The 20,647-nt window shown below is 37.2% G+C and overlaps 1 protein-coding gene across 10 annotated transcripts in view; it reads left to right on the top strand.

Moving 5' to 3' along the window:
- Positions 1-20,647, top strand: part of EVI5 (ecotropic viral integration site 5) — a 224,730-nt gene that overhangs the window by 80,952 nt on the left and 123,131 nt on the right. For all 10 annotated transcript variants that reach the window (XM_018045762.1, XM_013962626.2, XM_013962629.2 and 7 more), the window contains exons 3-10: positions 1,411-1,600; positions 2,237-2,461; positions 3,239-3,313; positions 7,596-7,721; positions 9,141-9,284; positions 10,241-10,330; positions 10,436-10,533; positions 18,587-18,647. In XM_018045762.1, the coding sequence (XP_017901251.1) occupies positions 1,411-1,600; positions 2,237-2,461; positions 3,239-3,313; positions 7,596-7,721; positions 9,141-9,284; positions 10,241-10,330; positions 10,436-10,533; positions 18,587-18,647 (1,009 nt within the window). The remainder of the gene's footprint in view (positions 1-1,410; positions 1,601-2,236; positions 2,462-3,238; positions 3,314-7,595; positions 7,722-9,140; positions 9,285-10,240; positions 10,331-10,435; positions 10,534-18,586; positions 18,648-20,647) is intronic.

Genomic DNA, 20,647 nt, shown 5'->3' with positions numbered 1-20,647 from the left:
ACAGTTGTTAGCTGGCCTGAGTTTCTGGGAGATAGTAGGGTTTATGGAGAGTTAGTGGATTAAAGTCCTTTCTCATTTAAAGGGAGAAGCTTCTACCCTGCTATACCCTGTTTTTCTGGAATATAGGCTAGTTTTGCCCTTTTTGTTTTTGAAGAGATCCAGGATTGTAAATACAAATATATGTTGGAGAAGGAAATGGCAACCCACTCTGATATTTTTGCCTGGAAAATCCCATGCCTAGAGAAGCCTGGTGAGTTGCAGTCCATCAGGTTGCAAAGAGTTGGACATGACTGAGCAACTAACACACACACACACACACACACACACACACACACACACACACACAAATGTATGTGTATATAAACAAATGAAACCTTCTAATTTTAGTTTTAATAATTGTTCTTTTTTTTTTTTTTTACACAAACATTGCATGAGCCAGACAAAACACTCTTTGGGCAGATCAGTTATACCTGGGTGAAGCAAAATTGAAAGAGACAAAAGATTTGAGTAATTTGTGTGTCTGCCTTACTTTTTTAGTCCTAGACACATTTTAAACATGTTAGGATTAGTTCTTCCATAAAATTAGTTAATACCTCTTCCAAGTATAGTTTCTTTTTCCCTGAAGCCTTCCCAATGAATTTCTCCCCAGAAGGTTTCTTCTAATTTGAATTTTTAGTGAAGATAAAGGGAAATTATGATGAGACTAATAGCACTAAAATATTGAACATAATTTACTTTATCAAATTTTTAAATTGCTATTCTTAGTGGAAAAAAATATATAGCAATCAATTTTGTAGATGTCAACCAAATGTTTTTAAAATTACATATATTTTAAAAATAGGGCTAAATTGCTATAGTGAAGCCCTTAAGTATCATCATGTTATTGCAGGAAGGGGAACCTTTTCCAGGGCCTGAGAGTGGGCTCGCTCTTGTCTAACACTCGGAAATGGATTGTCCAGGGAGGTACATATGGTGACAAAGCAAGATACTTTATTGGGAAGGGGCACCTGGTCAGAGAACAGGAGGGTAAGGGAACCCAGGAGGACTGCTCCGCTATGTGGCTTGCTGTCTCAGGTTTTGCATTGATGAGATTAGTTTCTGGATTGTTTCTGGCCAATCACTCTCTAAAGAGTCCTTCCTGGTGGCATACCTATTGCTCAGGCAAGATGGATTTCAGGATCCTGGGAGGTGATAGGACAGGTGGTGTCTCCTTTTGGCCTTTCCTGAACTCTTCCATTTGGTGGTAGCTTATTAGTTCCATGTTCCTTACTGAGACCTCCTGTGGTAAAATACTCATGCAAATAGTTACTGTGGTGCCTGGCCTGGGTGGGTGGTTTTAGTCAGTGTTTCCTCTAATATTGTCATCTAGTGTCACTGTGAGATCTTGAACAATTTTTAATTATATTTTAGATTGTTAGAGACAGATAGTAAGTCTTTAAGATCTGTAAATGGATCAAGAAGGAACAGTGGCTCCTCCCTGGTATCAAGTTCATCAGCCTCTAGCAACCTCAGTCACCTTGAAGAAGACTCTTGGATTCTTTGGGGAAGAGTTGTTAATGAATGGGAAGATGTGCGCAAGAAGAAGGAGAAACAAGTAAAGGTATTCATATTCTTTGCTGAAGTTCTTCCTCTTATCCCATCAGGCAGAGATTGATAGAGGATTAAAAAGAAAAATTGGATTCTAGTACTCCCAGGTGCTATGATGAAGAGGTTTGCTTTATATGTTTTCTTCAATTGTGCCAATAGAAGTTTTGATTTGCAGCTATCAGCTATTATTAAAGTCTCCTAGCTGTAGAAATATAGATTCAGAAATGAAGTGGTGACATCCAAAATCCTTTAGTTATCATTATTTTACTTTTTTTTTTTTAAAGCATAAAACAGCCCTTTGAAAGATCATGGTTACCATGCTATCTGTTATTCACAGCTCTGCAGATTATCAGTTTCTTAATACCTTGAGAGGCCATACTCTGAGTGAAATGACAGGAATTTATCCACAGCATTGTTGTTCATCTGATCAGAACATAATACATCAGTATCTTAGCCAAATCTTAGCTTTGGTTAAAAAGTTCCCTAGTCTTATTATAAAAGTAGCTTTGTGAATTAAAATTTGAGAAAGTAAAAAGAAAAAAATTTTTTTTGAAAACGTCATCTACTCCACTCCAGCTTCCAATCCCTGTGGTTTTCAAGGTAGGAAGCCTAAATAAGTCATTTAAACATTTTTATTTTTATTTTTTAGGAACTTGTTCGTAAAGGGATACCCCATCATTTTAGAGCAATAGTTTGGCAACTTTTGTGCAGTGCACAAAGTATGCCAATTAAGGATCAGTATTCAGAACTCCTGAAAATGACCTCACCTTGTGAAAAGTTGATCCGAAGGGACATTGCTAGAACTTATCCTGAACACAATTTTTTTAAGGAAAAAGATAGCCTTGGACAGGAAGTTTTGTTTAATGTAATGAAGGTAAGTTCTATTTATTCATTTTTTTGGGGGGGTGAAATAAATTCTTATGTTGAAATTAAACATTTCTCATAATGAAGTATGAACTCATCCTAGTAATCAGTTGCTTCGGCAATCAATTTGATTTTAGCATAATTTTGACTTTAATTCTGATGTTTAAGTTGCTGTCTGATTTGGAGAACTCTTGGAGAATTCCTTACATTGCTTGGTATTAGTTGAAGTCAAATAACCTATACATTCCATAGAGAAGACCCTTCATGAAAATGAGTAATTCACCTTCTATGAGTTTCACAATCTGGGAGCAAATTTTCTGTTTGCCGTGGCCAGCGTCACTAAGAGCTCCTCACCCTTGAAAGTCTGTGGCACTGTAATTTTTTCTTCAATATTGTCTTTTCTCTTTGCATAATTCCTTTCCCTTTTAGCTACCCCTGTGAAATTATGATTTCTTGTTAAACCATATCAATTTTGTCAGTGCTTTACCATCATCCTACTCAAATTTTACTCTATCAGCTACATTATTTTTAATGATTTTTAAGCTTTGCCACTTCCCTGAGTACAAATTTCTTAAGAGCGGACAATTCCTAATTTGTAAATCATCAAAAGAAAATTTTATGTAGTAAATCATATAAGGTAGGATAGCATCTACAGCAAAGCAAGCAAGAGCTTCTCTAAAAAATAAATGGTCTTTAACCCACATTCTCACCATTTTTAGGCTTGTAGAGAAGGAAGGTATGCTATATCATGATAAAGTATTTTGAACAACATTTTTTTGCTTTTTAGGCTTATTCTTTAGTGGATCGTGAGGTTGGTTACTGTCAAGGAAGTGCTTTTATAGTTGGATTGCTGCTTATGCAGGTAAGTTATATAAGTATTAAAGTTGGAGAATTTAAAAATCATCCTTGTTTTTAGTAAGTGGATTTTGGGTGTTTTTCTCCTAAGCATAATCTAAATAGGAACATTTAGTTTGCATTTTAAAATATTAAACATGTTGAAAATAACACATGGTAAATATCCTGCCACTAAATCAAATTTCATCTTATCTACATTTGGAATCTTATATGTCTGTATTTAATGAGGAATAATCTTTTCCCAGCTAAGGAGGACTGATTAAATTGTTTCTATAGAAATCTTACTTTATGGGACTTCTCTGGTGGGTTTGACCCCTTATTGAACTAAGATCCCCCATATTGTGTGGCAAGGCTACATTCACACACAAGTCATAGTTATGATATACAGTGTCTTTGGAAGTTTATACAGTACTTTTATTTGTCACAGAACTGAGGGCTTGTTACACCTGTCTTATTATAGGCTTAAAAATAGTGGTACTCAGTCACTTCTGCTGCCTTAGGGATAAACATGTTTCCATTGGCAGTGGCTTGTATTGGGTGGGGTGTTTTTGGAAGTCAGGGACAGGGCAGTAAGTCATAGCTTTGACAGGAAATAGCATGTGATGTTATCTATTTAGCAGTATTGAAAATTTTTTAAAAGTCTATCTTACTCTTGTATTAAGTCTCAGACTGAAATATAACTTGAAAAGAAATCTTGGAGAAAACTTTGGGTCATTTAGGCTTGTTTTTGCAACTCAGTTTTACACTGAGTTCTGTAACCTTGGGCTAGATTATTTTAACATCTTTTTCTTAGCCTTAATTAGGTACTACTTCTACTTTTAGATTCATTATGAGGGTTATATAATATATGTAATAGGCTAGCATGGTGTTTGACACATGGTAGACATGCAGTAGAAGTTCAGTGACTTGCCCAAGGTCACATATCTTGGTAGATAAGAGCAGTGTAGGAATCAGAAACTGTTTCTCCACTGTTACTGTTGTTCAGTCGCTCAGTAGTGTCACACTCTTTGTGACTACATGGTGTGCAGCATGCCAGGCTTCCCTGTCCTTCACCAACTTCCGGAGCTTGCTCAAACTCATGTCCATTGAGTCGGTGATGCCATCCAACCATCTCATGCTCTGTTGTCCCCTTCTCCTGCCTTCAATCTTTCCCAGCATCAGGGTCTTTTCTAATGAGTCAGTTCTTCACATCAGGTGGCCAAAGTTTTGGAGTTTCAGCTTCAGCATCAGTCCTTCCAATGAATATTCAGGACTGATTTCCTTTAGGATGGACTGGCTGTCCAAGGGACTCTCAAGAGTCTTCTCCAGCACCATAGTTCAAAAGCATCAATTCCTTGGCACTCAGCTTTCTTTGTAGTCCGACTTTCACATCCATACATAACTACTGGAAAAACCATAGCTTCGACTAGATGGACCTTCGTTGCCAAAGTAAGGTCGCTGCTTTTTAATATGCTGTCTAAGTTTGTTATAACTTTTCTTCCAAGGAGCAAGCATCTTTAATTTCATGGCTGCAGTCACCATCTGCAGTGATTTTGGAGCCCAAGAAAATAAAGTCTGCCACTGTTTCCCCATCTATTTGCCATGATGTGATGGGACCAGATGCCGCTATCTTCATTTTTGGAATGTTGAGTTTTAAGTCAGCTTTTTCACTCTCCTCTTTCACCTTCATCAAGAGTCTCTTTAGTTCCTCTTCACTTTCTGCATAAGGGTGGTGGCATCTGCATATCTGAGGTTGTTGATATTTTTCCTGGTAATCTTGATTTCAGCTTGTGCTTCATCCACCCTGGCATTTCGCGTGATGTACTCTGCATATAAGTTAAATAAGCAGGGTGACAGTATATATCCTTTCACAATTTTGAACCAGTCCATTGTGCCATGTCCGGTTCTAACTGTTGCTTCTTAACTGCATACAGGTTTCTCAGGAGGCAGATAAGGTGGTCTGGTATTCCCATCCCTTGAAGAATTTTCCACAGTTTGTTGTGATCCACACGGTCAAAGGCTTTAGCATAGTCAATGAAGCAGAAGTTGATGTTTTTCTGAAATTCTCTTGCTTTTTCTATAATCCAACGGATGTTGGCAATTTGATCTCTGGTTCCCCTGCCTTTTCTAAATCCAGCTTGAACATCTGGAAGTTCTCGGTTCTCATGCTGTTGAAGTGGAGAATTTTCAGCATTACGTTACTAGCATGTGAGATGAGTATAATTGTGCGGTAGTTTGAACATTCTTTGGCATTGCCTTTCTTTGGGATTGAAATGAAAACTGACCTTTTTCAGTCCTGTGGCCACTGCTGAGTTTTCCAAATTTGCTGGCATATTGAGTGTAGCACTTTCACAGCATCCTCTTTTAGGATTTGAAATAGCTCAACTGAAATTCCATCACCTCCACTAGTTCATAATGATGCTTCCTAAGGCCCACTTGACTTTGCATTCCAGGAGTCAGACATGGTGTTAAAATAGTTAAGAGTACTGGGTATATGTTTTGTGTAATCTTAGTACTGCTTTAAAATTGGGCGAATAGTGTCCCCACTAGACCTTTGCAAAAGACATGATTCTTATTAACTCGGTGTCATAGAGAAAATGTGTATCAGAGAGAAGGGGCAGTTAGTGGCAATGAGGCATTGAGGTCCAAGGAGGGACATGTGCGTCTCTACCCCTGCCCTCTTCCAGTGCTGAGGGAGAGAAAACAGCTTCCTCAGGAGACAGCCAGATTTCGGTTTTGAAGTATCCTTAGGGGGAGTCAGGTTTCACTTAGAGAAAGACAGTGAAAGAACATTTGATGAAGAGATTGAGGGTATAGATAGGATATTTTATTGATGGCAGGCTATTAGTTCCAGAAAGTGCTGTGTAAAAGGTTTAGGGCATATTAGAAATGGGGTAGATTATGGAAGCAGTGGAAGCACATGGGATGAGCGTTCTAGGATACTGGGTTTCTTGTAGTGACTGACATAAAAATCAGTGAGGCTATAAAGCTTGATAGGATTAATGAAGGTATGTGTTGGGAGGAAGGAAGGAAGGATGAGTTTTGCTAAGAATAGTTCTTGGCTCCTGTTCATTCCCTGTGTTGAGGCCAGGGAAAATGTATTGTTAATAAATGTAGTCTTCAATAAGAAAAGTGCTTAGAGACCTTTTGAGGTTTCCTCTTTTGAAACACACTGGTATAGTGTGAGTGAATGAACATTAGAAAATTTTATCTTAATACACAAGATTCCCTGGCAGTCCAGTGGTTAGGACTGTATGCTCCCAGGGCATGGGTTTGGAGAACTCATATCTCTGCATGACACAAAAATAAAGATCACACAGTAATTTGTATGTTATGTATCTAAATTTAATATCTGTGTAACTCTACAGAGCTTTTATATTCAGTATCTTAGTTGATGTAATTATCTAGTGAGTTACACGCAAAATGTGAAATTGACCTTTAAAACCCTAATTACATTTCTACTCAGAACGCTTGAAAAGCCTCCCATCTCACTTAAGATAAAAGTTCAAGTCCTTACAGTGGTTTCTAAAATCCTAAGGTTTAGTTTGTTGTATTTCTCCTCTATAACCATACCTTCATTTGTAACATCACTCCTAATTTAGTAGTCCCCCGTTTATTGTTCCTTGAGCATGCCACGCGTGATTCCATTTCAAGACATTTGTGTTATTCTCTCAGTACTGTTCTTCCCTCAGTTGTTCCCTTACTTTCAGTATTCTGCTCCAGTGTCACCTTACCAAGAGACATTCTCTGACCTACCTATAAATAAATAGAACGTATCTCCCCAGGATTCCCTGTTGCTTTACTTTGTCTTATTTCCATAGCGCTTTGCACCATCTGACATATATTAATTGATTTATTCCATATATTGCCTGGAGAATCCCATACACAGAGGAGCCTGTCAGGCTACAGGGTGGGTCACAAGAGTCGGGCACTATTAGGGACTAAACCACCATGTATTGTCTTATCTCCCCCTACTGGAAGGTTCAAACTCCCTGAAAGTAGACTATTTTGTTCACTGGTGTATGAGAGAGAGAGAAGTATCTGGCTTTAAAAGAATATTTGTTGATTGAATTCATGAGTTAGGCAAGTGAGGCAGCTGGTCTCAGTTGTAAGATTTGCCTAATTTCTCATTGATGGTGATAGAATGGGAAGTTAGAATCTTCTGATTCCTAGTCCATTGCTCTTAATATTATATCACTTGGCACTCAAAACAGTGGTTATAGCTGGATAAGTACTTAGTTTAAATGTATTTAGCTTATTTGTTTATCACAGAACATTAATAGATATTGCTTTTTTTCCTCCTAATGCAGATGCCAGAAGAAGAAGCTTTCTGTGTATTTGTTAAATTAATGCAAGATTATAGACTTCGTGAACTTTTTAAACCAAGTATGGCAGAATTAGGCCTTTGTATGTACCAGTTTGAATGCATGATACAGGTAAAAGTGTGGTGTTAACCAAAAACATACTGCCTTTATATTTTTTGTCATCTTGGTTTGAGTGACAACTAAGCAAATTTAATGTCAAAAGCATTAAAGCAACTGAAAAAAAAAATCACTGTTTGGATTACATGATTATTTGTTGGTCCGTTAACCCACAGTTTAGACTTTACTTCCCAGTTAGGTGCTGTGCCAGGTAGATCATCTGGAACTTTACTACAATTTTTATGTTCAAATCTTAAACATTTGTGCCAAATATATCATAACCTAGGTGCATGAGTTTCTTTATTATGCCGTGTTGATCACATTATTTTATGTAGATTATGCTCTCCTACAGAAGCCCATGATATTTGGACGCTGATACAATTCATTTCCTTTGAGATGGGATCTCATCTTTTCAATCCTCTCCCCTGCCTTTCCCCTACCTTTCTTTACTGCCTTTCATCTCACTTTTTCTGCTAACCTGTAATCTTAAAAAAATTACTGTTTCTATCCTTTTATACTGTTAATTTAAGATTCATATTCTTATTGACTGTCTGAGGGTAAAGAGAAGAAGAAAGAGAGAATCAAAACCAAGTAAAAAATACCTTTAAAGTATTTCACCTTTCTGGATTTAATTTTTGTATTTATATAAGTAGATTTGGTATTTTTCCCTGTGGTGTAATGGTATAAATATTCTCCATTTACTTACATTTCCATTAGGTAAGCAAAATTTAAGAATATAAGTTAAGAATTCAGCTGGCATAAGAGCCATTTTCCTGAGAAAAGTCTCCATTTCCCTGGCAGCCTTACCCACAGGAATTTTAAAATCCTTTACCTTTTCTATGTGTGATGAGAAGAAAGGGATATACCAAATGTTTTTGCATTTTAAAGAGAAAGACAAAGTAGGTCTTGATGATTCTTATTGGTCTTTTAAATAGTAAGCTTATTTTTATCAACCTTAAACTCCCTTGGTTTATTTTCAGTTAATGTGTCATTTATGTTTTGAATTACTAGAGTTGCTGAAATATCTCGGATGAGAAGGGAGCTTAGGATAGGCAGTCAGGGTTATATAGCACCTGAAAGTATTTCAACATAGCATCTTTCCTTTAAAAAAAATTTTTTTTTAAATATTATAGTTTATATAAAAGTAAAGAAAATTGTAAAAATTTTACTTATTTATTGTAATTTTTCTTATTAAGAAATCATTAGAAAGTTCCAACTTTTTAAGTTCCAACTCCACATCCTTTTTCCCTTCTTCCTTTTCCAAATAGTAACCACTATCTAAAGTGTCCATTTCTGCCTCTTATTTCTTCCATGTGATTCCTGAATTTTTATGTTTATGTTTGGTAAGGGCTAATTTAGTATGTGTACAGTAGTTTGGCTTAAAATACTCAGTTTTATAGTGTTTTAGTTAATTAATTCCTTTCTTCTGTTTAGGAGCACCTTCCAGAGCTCTTTGTGCATTTTCAGTCTCAGAGTTTTCATACCTCAATGTATGCATCATCATGGTTTCTGACTATCTTCCTTACAACTTTTCCACTACCAATCGCAACAAGGATATTTGATATCTTTATGTCTGAGGTAAGTTAGTGGGCAGCTTACCAGACTGAGCAAAGGAATCACTGGGTTAATGAGAGCTAGGCAATGAGGAGAACAGTAAAGGAGACTCATGTGTTCCATGCTAAGCTGCTTGCATGGATAATCTCATTTAATCCTATAACATCCCTATGAGTACTGTTCATCTCCTCATTTGATGGATGACAGGTGAAGAAACTGATACTTAGAGAAACATTAAGTAGCTTGTCTATGGACACATAACACATAAGTGGTATAGTAACCAAGATTCAAACATAGGCAGTCAAAATCAGGAGCCTGTACTCTTAATCAGACCTGAATTACCTCCTTTTTGATTTAGTGAGAATTAGTGAGGGTTAAAATTTCCTTTACAGTTAATATTGTTGCAATGCATCTGTTACCCAAAGAAGAAGTAATGAGTATAATTTTCTTCTATCCCATGAACACCTTGCAGGTAGTCTTTTTAACTGTCACTGACATGTAGTGGTGACCCTTTGTCTTCTGTATTTTGACTGAGAAAGTAGGAAGGTAAGGATAGGTGATCAGTGATAGAGAGCACCTAAGAATGTTATTAATTGTTATTAATTACATCTTGGGAAGATCAGTTTATATAACATAGCTTAATTCGGTTAGTCTGGAGCCAGGAAACTGAATCGTGTACTGATCTATCCTGGTTTGCCTGCCAAATCTGTCCTTTCTGTAAATAAAGTTTCTTGGAACATAGCCATCACTGTTTGTTGATATGATGTCTGTGTCTGCTTTTCAGCTGCAATTCCAGGGTTGATTATTTGTGACACTTATACGTAGGGCCTAAAGCCTAAAACATTTGTTTTCCAACTCTTTACAGAAAATGTGTGCTCTCCTCTAGTTTAGGTACCTAAGTGTTTACCTTAATATTCTTTTGAGTGATTAGTTGTTGTGGAAGAGTAAGTTAAATTTGACTTTATAATTTGATTCTTCAGGGTTTAGAAATAGTGTTTCGGGTAGGATTAGCGCTTCTTCAGATGAATCAGGCAGAACTGATGCAACTCGACATGGAAGGGATGTTACAGGTAAGCCAGGTCATGATTTCTTAAATGTCTTTAGATTTTACTATGTATTGGTGAATAATAAATGGCACTAAGTAATTCTTATGTTTTTCTTCTGTTGTATCTTAGCACTTTCAGAAGGTCATTCCACATCAGTTTGATGGTGGTCCAGACAAATTAATCCAGGCAGCTTACCAAGTCAAGTATAACTCTAAAAAAATGAAAAAGTAAGTTAAGTATTTTATATTTTGTTTTTTTAGTTAATATTGGTTTGTCAGTGCATTTTAGGAGATGAAATAGAAGCAGCAAAACATACTAGTGGTGAGTACAATTTTCCCCCTCATTTTATAGAACTGTAATGTTTTCTTTGGTGGTATTAGTTTTTAATATGACATAAATTTAATATTGGAATTTCATAGTGCTCTGATGGTGCAGAGGACTATTGTGTATTACTGTTTTTTTGATGGGACTTTTAAAACTCCTTTCCCATTCCACAGTGACTAGAATTAGGAACCTGGTAAGTGTACATAAGAGAGTTTGCTCTTGTTTTAGGAACCACTTTTATGGTGTGGTCCCTAACATTCTTTTCCTCTCAGTTGACCCCAGTCTGTCACTTAAGTTCAAGATTAGCGTAACGAGCAAGATAGTCATGAGGTGTGCATTAAGTTAAAATTTTGTTTATTGTGTATTCAGTTCAGTTCAGTCTCTCAGTCGTGTCCAACTCTTTGTGACCCCATGAACCGCAGCATGCCAGGCCTCCCTGTCCATCCCTGTCCACCCAAACCCATGGCCATCGAGTCGGTGATGCCATCCAACCATCTCATCCTCTGTCGTCCCCTTCTCCTCCTGCCCTCAATCTTCCTCAGCATCAGGGTCTTTTCCAATGAGTCAGTTCTTTGCATCAGGTGGCCAAAGTTTTGAAGTTTCAGCTTCAACATCAGTCCTACCAGTGAACACCCAGGGCTGGTCTCCTTTAGAATGGACTGGTTGGATCTCCTTGCAGTCCAGGGGACTCTAAAGAGTCTTCTCCAAAACCACAGTTGAAAAGCATCAATTCTTCGGTGCTAAGCTTTCTTTATAGTCCAACTCTCACATCCATACATGACCACTGGAAAAACCAAAGCCTGGACTAGACGGACCTTTGTTGGCAAAGTAATGTCTCTGCTTTTTAATATGCTGTCTAGGTTGGTCGTAACTTTCCTTCCAAGGAGTAAGCATCTTTTAATTTCATGGCAGCAATCACCATCTGCAGTGATTTTGGAGCCCAGAAAAATAAAGTCAGCCACTGTTTCCCCATTTATTTGCCATGAAGTGACGGGACCGGATGCCACGATCTTAGTTTTCTGAATGTTGAGCTTTAAGCCAACTTTTTCACTCTCCACTTTCACTTTCATCAAGAGGCTCTTTAGTTCTTCTTCACTTTCTGCCATAAGGGTGGTGTCATCTGCATATCTGAGGTTATTGATATTTCTCCCGGCAACCTTGATTCCAACTAGTGCTTCTTCCAGCCGAGCGTTTCTCATGATGTACTCTGCACAGAAGTTAAATAAGTAGGGTGACAATATACAGCCTTGACGTAGTCCTTTTCCTATTTGGAACCAGTCTGTTGTTCCATGTCCAGTTCTAACTTGCTTCCTGACCTGCATATAGGTTTCTCAAGAGGCAGGTCAGGTGGTCTGGTATTCCCATCTCTTTTAGAATTTTCCACAGTTTATTGTGATCCATACAGTCAAAGCTTTGGCATAGTCAATAAAGGAGAAATGATGTTTTTCTGGAACTCTCTTGGCTTTTTCGATGATCCAGTGGGTGTTGGCAATTTGATCTCTGGTTCCTCTGCCTTTTCTAAAACAAGCTTGAACATCTGGAAGTTCACGGTCCACGTATTGCTGAAGTCTGGCTTGGAGAATTTTAAGCATTACTTTACTAGTGTGTGAGATGAGTGCAGTTGTGCGGTAGTTTGAGCATTCTTTGGCATTGCCTTTCTTAGGGATTGGAATGAAAATTGACCTTTTCCAGTCCTGTGGCCACTGCTGAGTTTTCCAAATGTGCTGGCATATTGAATGCAGCACTTTGACAGCATCATCTTTCAGGATTTTAAATAGCTCAACTGGAATTACTTTCTAGTGAAACTTTGTTTTGTATGTATTTCATTAAAGTTTGAGATAAGCAGTCTTGTCACGTAAAGTTTGATTTCTGAAATAATAATAAAAGTGTTAAGAACAATAGCTCTTATTCTTCTAGCTTTCAACAGTTAAATAAACCGTAACCTGAGGTCGTAGTTAGCATTCCTGACACTTGTTAACGTGGTACGAGATGCTTTAAAATGATAGCAGTACTGGCCTCACAGTTCTTAATATCTTTGCTGCTGCATAATAAAATCACATTAACATGTACAATGTACTCCCATAGAGATTCCTATGCCAAAAATATATTAGAATATGAGTAAATATTTTGTTATTAAAATTAGTTAACTCTAATTTGTGAAAACAGATAATCTATCATGTTCAGCCAGTATTGTTAATAAATTACCTGTGAAATTACTAATAACCAATTACATCACAGTATCATTTTGAGACTTTAGACTGAAAAGCTGTTCTGTTCTATAAAACCTTAGGAACCGTCTCAGTTTCTGCCTCTTAACCTTAATTTAAAAGTACTTTATTGCTAAAAAATGCTAATCATTTGATCCTTTAGTAAGTTGTAATCTTTTACAGTAGTAACCAAAGATCCCTGATCACAAATCACCATAACAAATATGCTTCTGTTTTTTTCCTTTTTTTTTTCCTTTTATTGGTACTTGCCTTCCTTTTCCATTGCAATATCTACTTCTTACTGCTTATTATGCATATTCTGGAGAGTAATGTTTTATCAGTATTAAAGGATGAGTTTCGTCTGTTTCTAATAAGTACCACTCTCAGAATATAATGAACTTAGACTTGGACCTGGTTCTAAAAAAGGTTCAAACTTCCTGTACATAGGATGATGGGAGAGCAGGGAAGTAAATAGCTTATTACAGTTATAGTTTCAGTTCAGTTTAGTCTCTCAGTCCTGTCTGAGTCTTTGCGACCCTATGGACTACAGTATGCCAGGCTTCCCTGTCCATCACCAACTCCCGGAGCTTGCTCAAACTCATGTCCAAACTCATGACTCTCATCCTCTGTCGTCCCCATCTCCTCCTGCCTTCAGTCTTTTCCAGCATCAGGGTCTTTGTCAATATAACAGGTTATTAATTTGTCATGTAAGAGATGCATAGTCTATGTGTCTTTGAACTGTATACACAGTCTAGTCCACTGGGGCCCAGGAAAATGTTCAGAGCATGGTCAACATTTATATTTATATCATTTATATTTATATAAATTTACATAAATAATAGATATTTCCATTTATATTCTTTCCTAGCTTTTATCTGCATGATAATATTCCTGAGTTAGAGGTATTTTTACTGAGTTCAAGCATAGAGTAGTCACCACATGACAGGCCAGTTAATCAAGAGTCAAGGAATAGTGCCTTTATTTGGAAAGCCAGCAGACTAAGAAGATGGAGGACTGGTGTCCCAATGAACAGTCTTACCTGAGTTAGGATTTAGGCCTGTTTAATGCTAACAGGGGAGTGAGGGTAGCTGGTTGTTGCAGATGTCTTGGTGCTGGAATTCTTTTTTTTGCAGCAGTCCACAGATCTGGTCACAATGTTCCTATAAACGCCCAACAAGACAAATTTTCTTCATTTTGCATCTTTTTATCTCCATATGAATAGAAAAGTGCTGTCCTTTTAATGATCAAGCCTGGGAGGCGGAGCCTTGAGAATGGGCTCTCATTTGTATTTCAGGTTCATGTATCTAGGCAACATCTTTGTACAACAGTTCAGAGCCAGAATGATTAAGCACAGGTAACAAAGCACAAAGGTTAGAGCTAAAGGAGTAGATCCAATGTGGAGTCAGGTCTCTTCTTCATGGCAGTCTCTTTGTGTTCCTTTCTACCTTCCCTTTTACAGTCTGCCTTCTACTACTTTATGAACGTAAGGCAAACCTGTCATGCTCCAGTTCTTACTGTGGTACGTTACTCTGGGATATAAAAATATCCGGGATTCCAAGTCAGAGGGGCAATTTCAGAAAATTTTGCTTCAGAAGGAGTGTGCCCTGAGAGAACAAAGCAAGAAAAATCAGATGGAGCAGCTTCTTACCTTATCCAGCTAATAGATGCTTGGCAGTACTGCCTTATCTTGCTTACAGCTAGAATTGAAAGTTAAAATGGTGATGATGGAGTTAAGTGTTCAGTTCAGTTCAGTTCAGTAGCTCAGTCGTGTCCGACTCTCTGCGACCCCATGAGTCGCAGCACACCAGGCCTCCCTGTCCCATCACCAACTCCCGGAGTTCACTCAGACTCGCGTCCATCGAGTCAGTGATGCCATCCAGCCATCTCATCCTCTGTCGTCCCCTTCTCCTCCTGCCCCCAATCCCTCCCAGCATCAGAGTCTTTCCAATGAGTCAACTCTTCGCATGAGGTGGCCAAAGTACTGGAGTTTCAGCTTCAGCATCATTCCCTCCAAAGAAATCCCAGGACTGATCTCCTTCAGAATGGACTGGTTGGATCTCCTTGCAGTCCAAGGGACTCTCAAGAGTCTTCTCCAACACCACAGTTCAAAAGTATCAATTCTTTGGCCCTCAGCTTTCTTCACAGTCCAACTCTCACATCCATACATGACCACAGGAAAAACCATAGCCTTGACTAGACGGACCTTTGTTGGCAAAGTAATGTCTCTGCTTTTGAATATTCTGTCTAGGTTGGTCATAACTTTTATTCCAAGGAGTAAGCATGTTTTAATTTCATGGCTGCAGTCACCATCTGCAGTGATTTTGGAGCCCCCCAAAATAAAGTCTGACACCGTTTCCACTGTTTCCCCATCTATTTCCCATGAAGTGATAGGACCGGATGCCATGATCTTCGTTTTCTGAATGTTGAGCTTTAAGCCAACTTTTTCACTCTCCACTTTCACTTTCATCAAGAGGCTTTTTAGCTCCTCTTCACTTTCTGCCGTAAGGGTGGTGTCATCCTCATATCTGAGGTTATTGATATCTCCCGGCAATCTTGATTCCAGCTTGTGCTTCTTCCAGCCCAGTGTTTCTCATGATCTATTCTGCATATAAGTTAAATAAGCAGGGTGACAGTATACAGCCTTGACGTAGTCCTTTTCCTATTTGGAACCAGTCTGTTGTTCCATGTCCAGTTCTAACTGTTGCTTCCTGACCTGCATATAGGTTTCTCAAGAGGCAGGTCAGGTGGTCTGGTATTCCCATCTCTTTCAGAATTTTCCTCAGTTTATTGTGATCCACACAGTCAAAGGCTTTGGCATAGTCAATAAAGCAGAAATAGATGTTTTTCTGGAACTCTCTTGCTTTTTCCATGATCCAGCGGATGTTGGCAATTTGATCTCTGGTTCCTCTGCCTTTTCTAAAACGAGCTTGAACATCTGGAAGTTCACGGTCCACGTATTGCTGAAGCCTGGCTTGGAGAATTTTGAGCATTACTTTACTAGCATGTGAGATGAGTGCAATTGTGTGGTAGTTTGAGCATTCTTTGGCATTGCCTTTCTTTGGAATTGGAATGAAAACTGACCTTTTCCAGTCCTGTGGCCACTGCTGAGTTTTCCAAATGTACTGGCATATTGAGTGCAGCACTGTCACAGAGTCATCTTTCAGGATTTGAAATAGCTTAACTGGAATTCCATCACCTCCACTAGCTTTGTTCATAGTGATGCTTTTTAAGGCCCACTTGACTTCACATTCCAGGATGTCTGGCTCTAGGTGAGTGATCACACCATCGTGATTATCTTGGTCATGAAGATCCTTTTTTGTATAGTTCTTCTGTGCATTCTTGCCACCTCTTCTTAATATCTTTTGCTTCTGTTAGGTCTATCCATTAGAGACTCTTAAAATTTAAAAATAAAATATGTTCAAAAATTTTTGTGTATTCTAAGAAAGACACTTTACAGAAAAGACAATCCACAGAATGAGAGAAAACAATTACAAATCACATATCTGATAAAAGGTTAATATCTATATAGAGAACTCTTACCTATATATTATCTATTTACTCTTATCTATATATTAATATATAGATATATTAATATCTATATAGAGAACTCTTAAAACTCAACAGCCAAAGCCAAACAGCTGAATTTAAAAATGGACAGTGGATTTGAATGGACATTTCTCCAAAGAGATATAAGTGGTCAGTAGGCACATAAAATGATGCTCAGTATACAGCATAATATGGGTAAACTATGGAGACATGATACTGAGTGAAATAAACGAGTCACGACAGGACAAATACTGTATAATTCCATTTCTGTGAGATATTTAGTATTGTCAGACTCACATACATAGAGCATAAAACGGTTGTTGTCAAGACCTGGTGAGAGGGGGCAGTGGAATGTTATTCTTTCACAGGTATAGAGTTTCATTTTTTAAGATGAAAAAAGCTATGGACGTGGTGGTGGTGACAGCTTCACAGCCTTCTCTGTGTGTGTGTATGTGCGAATGCATGCACTCAGTAGTGCTTGACTTTGACATCGCATGGACTGTAGCTGGCCAGGCTCCTCTGTACATGGGTTTCTCCAGGCAAGAATACTGGAATGGGTTGCTGTTTCCTATTCCAGGGGATCTTCCTGGCCTAGGGATCGACCGCCCCATCTCTTATATCTCCTGCATTAGCAGGCAGATTACCACTAGCGCCGCTGGGACAGACACTGAATCGAACATTTAAAAATAGTGAAGATGGTAAAATTTGTTATATGTATTTTACCACAATACAAAAGTGTTCTGTGAGCTAAGTGAGACTGAAAGTAAAAGAAAGTAAAAGTGAGTGAGATTAAACATAGTAAATAATAGGTTCTTGTCTCTTGAGGGAGAACTTGATTTTTCAAAGGAGCTATAAGTTATGTGGAACTTGGTTATTATTTGGAGGGTTAAACTTGTTATTAACATTTTTGACTGAGAACAATATTTAAAAAAAGAAACTTGGTAGTACTAATTTTTGGATGGCCAGTAATTTTTTAAGATAATTTTATGCTTTAATAGTAAAGTTTCAAATATAGTACCTTACATTTGTTTCTCATTTCTTACTGTCTTACAGTCTGTGACAGTTCCTTAATCTTTTCTTATGTTTTCTGACCTTGACACTTCTGATTGAGCTGGCCAAATGTAATTTATTTAGAATGTCCTTCAGTTGGGGTTTAATGATTTCTCTTGATTAGATTGAGGATATGCGTTACTGGGTAGTATACCACAGAGGTGAGGTGCCTTTCTCAGTACATCTTAACACGGAGTGTGTGATGTTCGTATGCATTACTAGTGATGTTAACCTTGATCATTTGGCTCAGATGTTGTCTGCTAAGATCCTATACTATAAATTTTCTATTTTTTTCCTTTGTAATTACTAAACATTTTGGGAGAGATACTCTGAGATTGCGTTTAAACTTCTACCCACTGATTTTAGCATCCATTTTCCTTGCCGATGGCAGTTATTTATTGTGGAGCTCTAATGGTGATTTTTATATTTGCCTCATTCTTTCCACGTTTATTAACTGGAATTTTTTTTGGTAGGAGCAGTTGTTCCTTTTCTCCCCTTACAGATTTCTTAGTCAAGCTTAGTTAAGATCCAGTTGAATTTTATCAATGTATTCCAATTTGAGGGGGAAGGATAGGTGGTTCTTCTGTAAGTAAAGGGCTAAATAGAATCTATAAGCTCAGTTCTATGTTTTGTGCTTTATATTTATAGCATTTTGCTTTTTAAAGTTTACTTTTCTGTGGTTCTTATTTTTATCATTATTTTAAAATATTTATCCTATTATTTATTTGGCTGTACCAGGTCTTAGTTGTAACACGTGAGATTGTTGATCTTTGTTGAGGCATGCAGGATCTTTAGTTGTGGCATGTGGGATTTTTTTAGTTGCAGCAATTGAACTTAGTTGTGGGACACGGGATCTAGTTCCCTGACCAGGGATTGCACCCCGGCCCCCTGCAATGGGAGCCTAGAATCGTAGCCACTGGACCACCAAGGAAGCCTCTTTTTTATTTGTTTGTTTTTGAAATAATTTTTTTTGTGTGAAAACGCATACAACTATTGAGATGATTTTTCTGATTTCAAATATTGCAAATCATAAGTTAAGGGGAACATAGCAAAATTATATTTTGTGTTAATATATGGCTTTAAATTTTATAATTTCTGTAACTAAATTGGAATGAAAGCATACCTTTAACTTTCTTTTTCCCCTCTTTCTTAGGCTTGAAAAGGAATATACTACAATAAAAACTAAAGAAATGGAAGAACAAGTTGAAATTAAAGTAAGTATCTTAGAACTTTTAAAAGTACTGAACATAACTTGATTGAAGTCAGTTATTTGGCAATATATGTTAGGTAATGTGACATATGTTGATATATTGTAGATTTAATGATGGTGTTTGTATTTATTTATTGATAAATTTACCATCCCACTAGGTTATAGTTAAAAACAGACATTTCAAAAAATAATGTGACTGAATTGGTTTTCATTCTAATATGGAAGAAAGCAGCTTTTCCTTTTTCTGGATTTATTGGCAGGTCATCAGGAGAAAATACTTCTTTGGGGGAAGAATAATTATCATTCCATTTAAGCATGTTTTAAAAAGTTACAGAGAAGATAATCTATAACATGCTGAGACTAAAAGCAGTATAGTATAAGGGAGACCAAATAGAGGAGATTATTGCATTAGAAATAATTTTGGCTGCTTTAGAGAAGCAAAAAGGTTTGACTAATTCAATCTTCCAATCTCTAAGCAAAGGTTATATTTTAATTACTGTTGAGAGAAACAGGTAGGTTTTCAATCTGAAGGGCATGTAAGTTCACATGTGCATCTTATAAACTGTTTGTATCCCTGTAGGCTAGAAACTGTTGTGGATCCTTTAGCATTGTGTAAGCTGTGTGTTAAGGAAAATTAGATTGGCTCTTATGCTGATATTTCAAGATGGGGATAATGGATAGAAATGTGAGTTAGTGAAGGAACTCGGTGACTGGCTGATCCAATTTCTTACCTTTTATTTTCTCCCTAACTCCTGCAAAAGAAAAAGAAAAAACAAATTTATTAAATGACTCCACTTTAAAAAACAAAACAAAACACAACTGTATGTTTGAATGTGTCTTATTTTTAACTTGGACCTAACAAGACTTTTGATGACCATCTTATTTACAGTTTCACTAGCCATGTATTAATTCAGCCTTGCTATAAAATAAGACTTCATTACTCACATCCTACAGGCAGGCCCTTTTTACTAGGGAATGAGTTCTGCTAAATTGCTACTCTTTCTTACCATAATCCTTCTCAAAAGCCTCCTGGAACACAATTTGTTCCCTCATCAACTCTGTCTCTCTTTCATTTCCATTTCTATCACCTACTTACTACCTGTTGGAAATAGATACTTCTAAATTTTTCAGAGAGACAGAGAGAGAAAGAAAAGACCCCTGTGGATTTTTCCCCCTTTTTCTTTAAAAAAAAAAAAAAAAAAAAAAGGTCTGTCATCCAACTGCTGCTCTACTATTTGCTTTTCTTTTAGGTTCCATGAGTAAGAGTAATATTAAATCATACCCTCCACTTCAACCTACTGAAAGTAAAAAGTACGCCATCCTGATGACTGGGGCGAGACCATGGGTTATTCGGAACTGCAAATCAAGAATCTGAGGATGGGGAAACCATCCTGTTCATTTCATCATGCTTTGTTGTTGGAAAAAAAAAAACAAACCCTCAGTTCTATGAACAATCCTTGCTCTTGAAGTTTTTTTTCTAAGATTAAGTCACATATGTAGGAATATCAAAAGACCTTTTCAAAAAGATCTAGCAGACTTTAGCCTATATTTGCAGTTTTTTTCAAATTTTTATTTTTGGGTAAAGTAAGAGTTGACATACCTCACAAAATACTTTCAAACATGTTTTAGGCAAAAACAGATGGCTTATAAAGTTGTTTATAGACAAGAATCTGGGGAAAAAACGTTTTAAAAGTTAGTGGAATGCATTGGGTAAATAAAGTATGCTGATTTCAAAGATAGGTCCTTTTATAAAGTCTTGTTTCCACTTAGTTCTTTTTTACTCTTGTACCATTTTCTTTCCTTTCCTCATTCCTCCTGCTCCTTAAAGGGCAAAGCCAAAACAATTTTTGTGTAACTGTACTTTTTAAACTTTGTTTGCACATCTGATTTTTAAGTTGGATCTGGCAATTACTCTCAGTCATAATCAGAAGACCACGTTATTTACAGTTAATTAGCCATGTATTCTTGGAGCCATTCCTTATTCACATTCCCTTCCCCTCCCAC

This window comes from Capra hircus, chromosome 3 (genome assembly GCF_001704415.2).
Source record: "Capra hircus breed San Clemente chromosome 3, ASM170441v1, whole genome shotgun sequence".
Lineage (NCBI taxonomy): Eukaryota > Metazoa > Chordata > Mammalia > Artiodactyla > Bovidae > Capra > Capra hircus.
The sequence above is the reverse complement of the archived record's forward strand: the minus strand, read 5'-3'. Positions and strand labels throughout refer to the sequence as shown.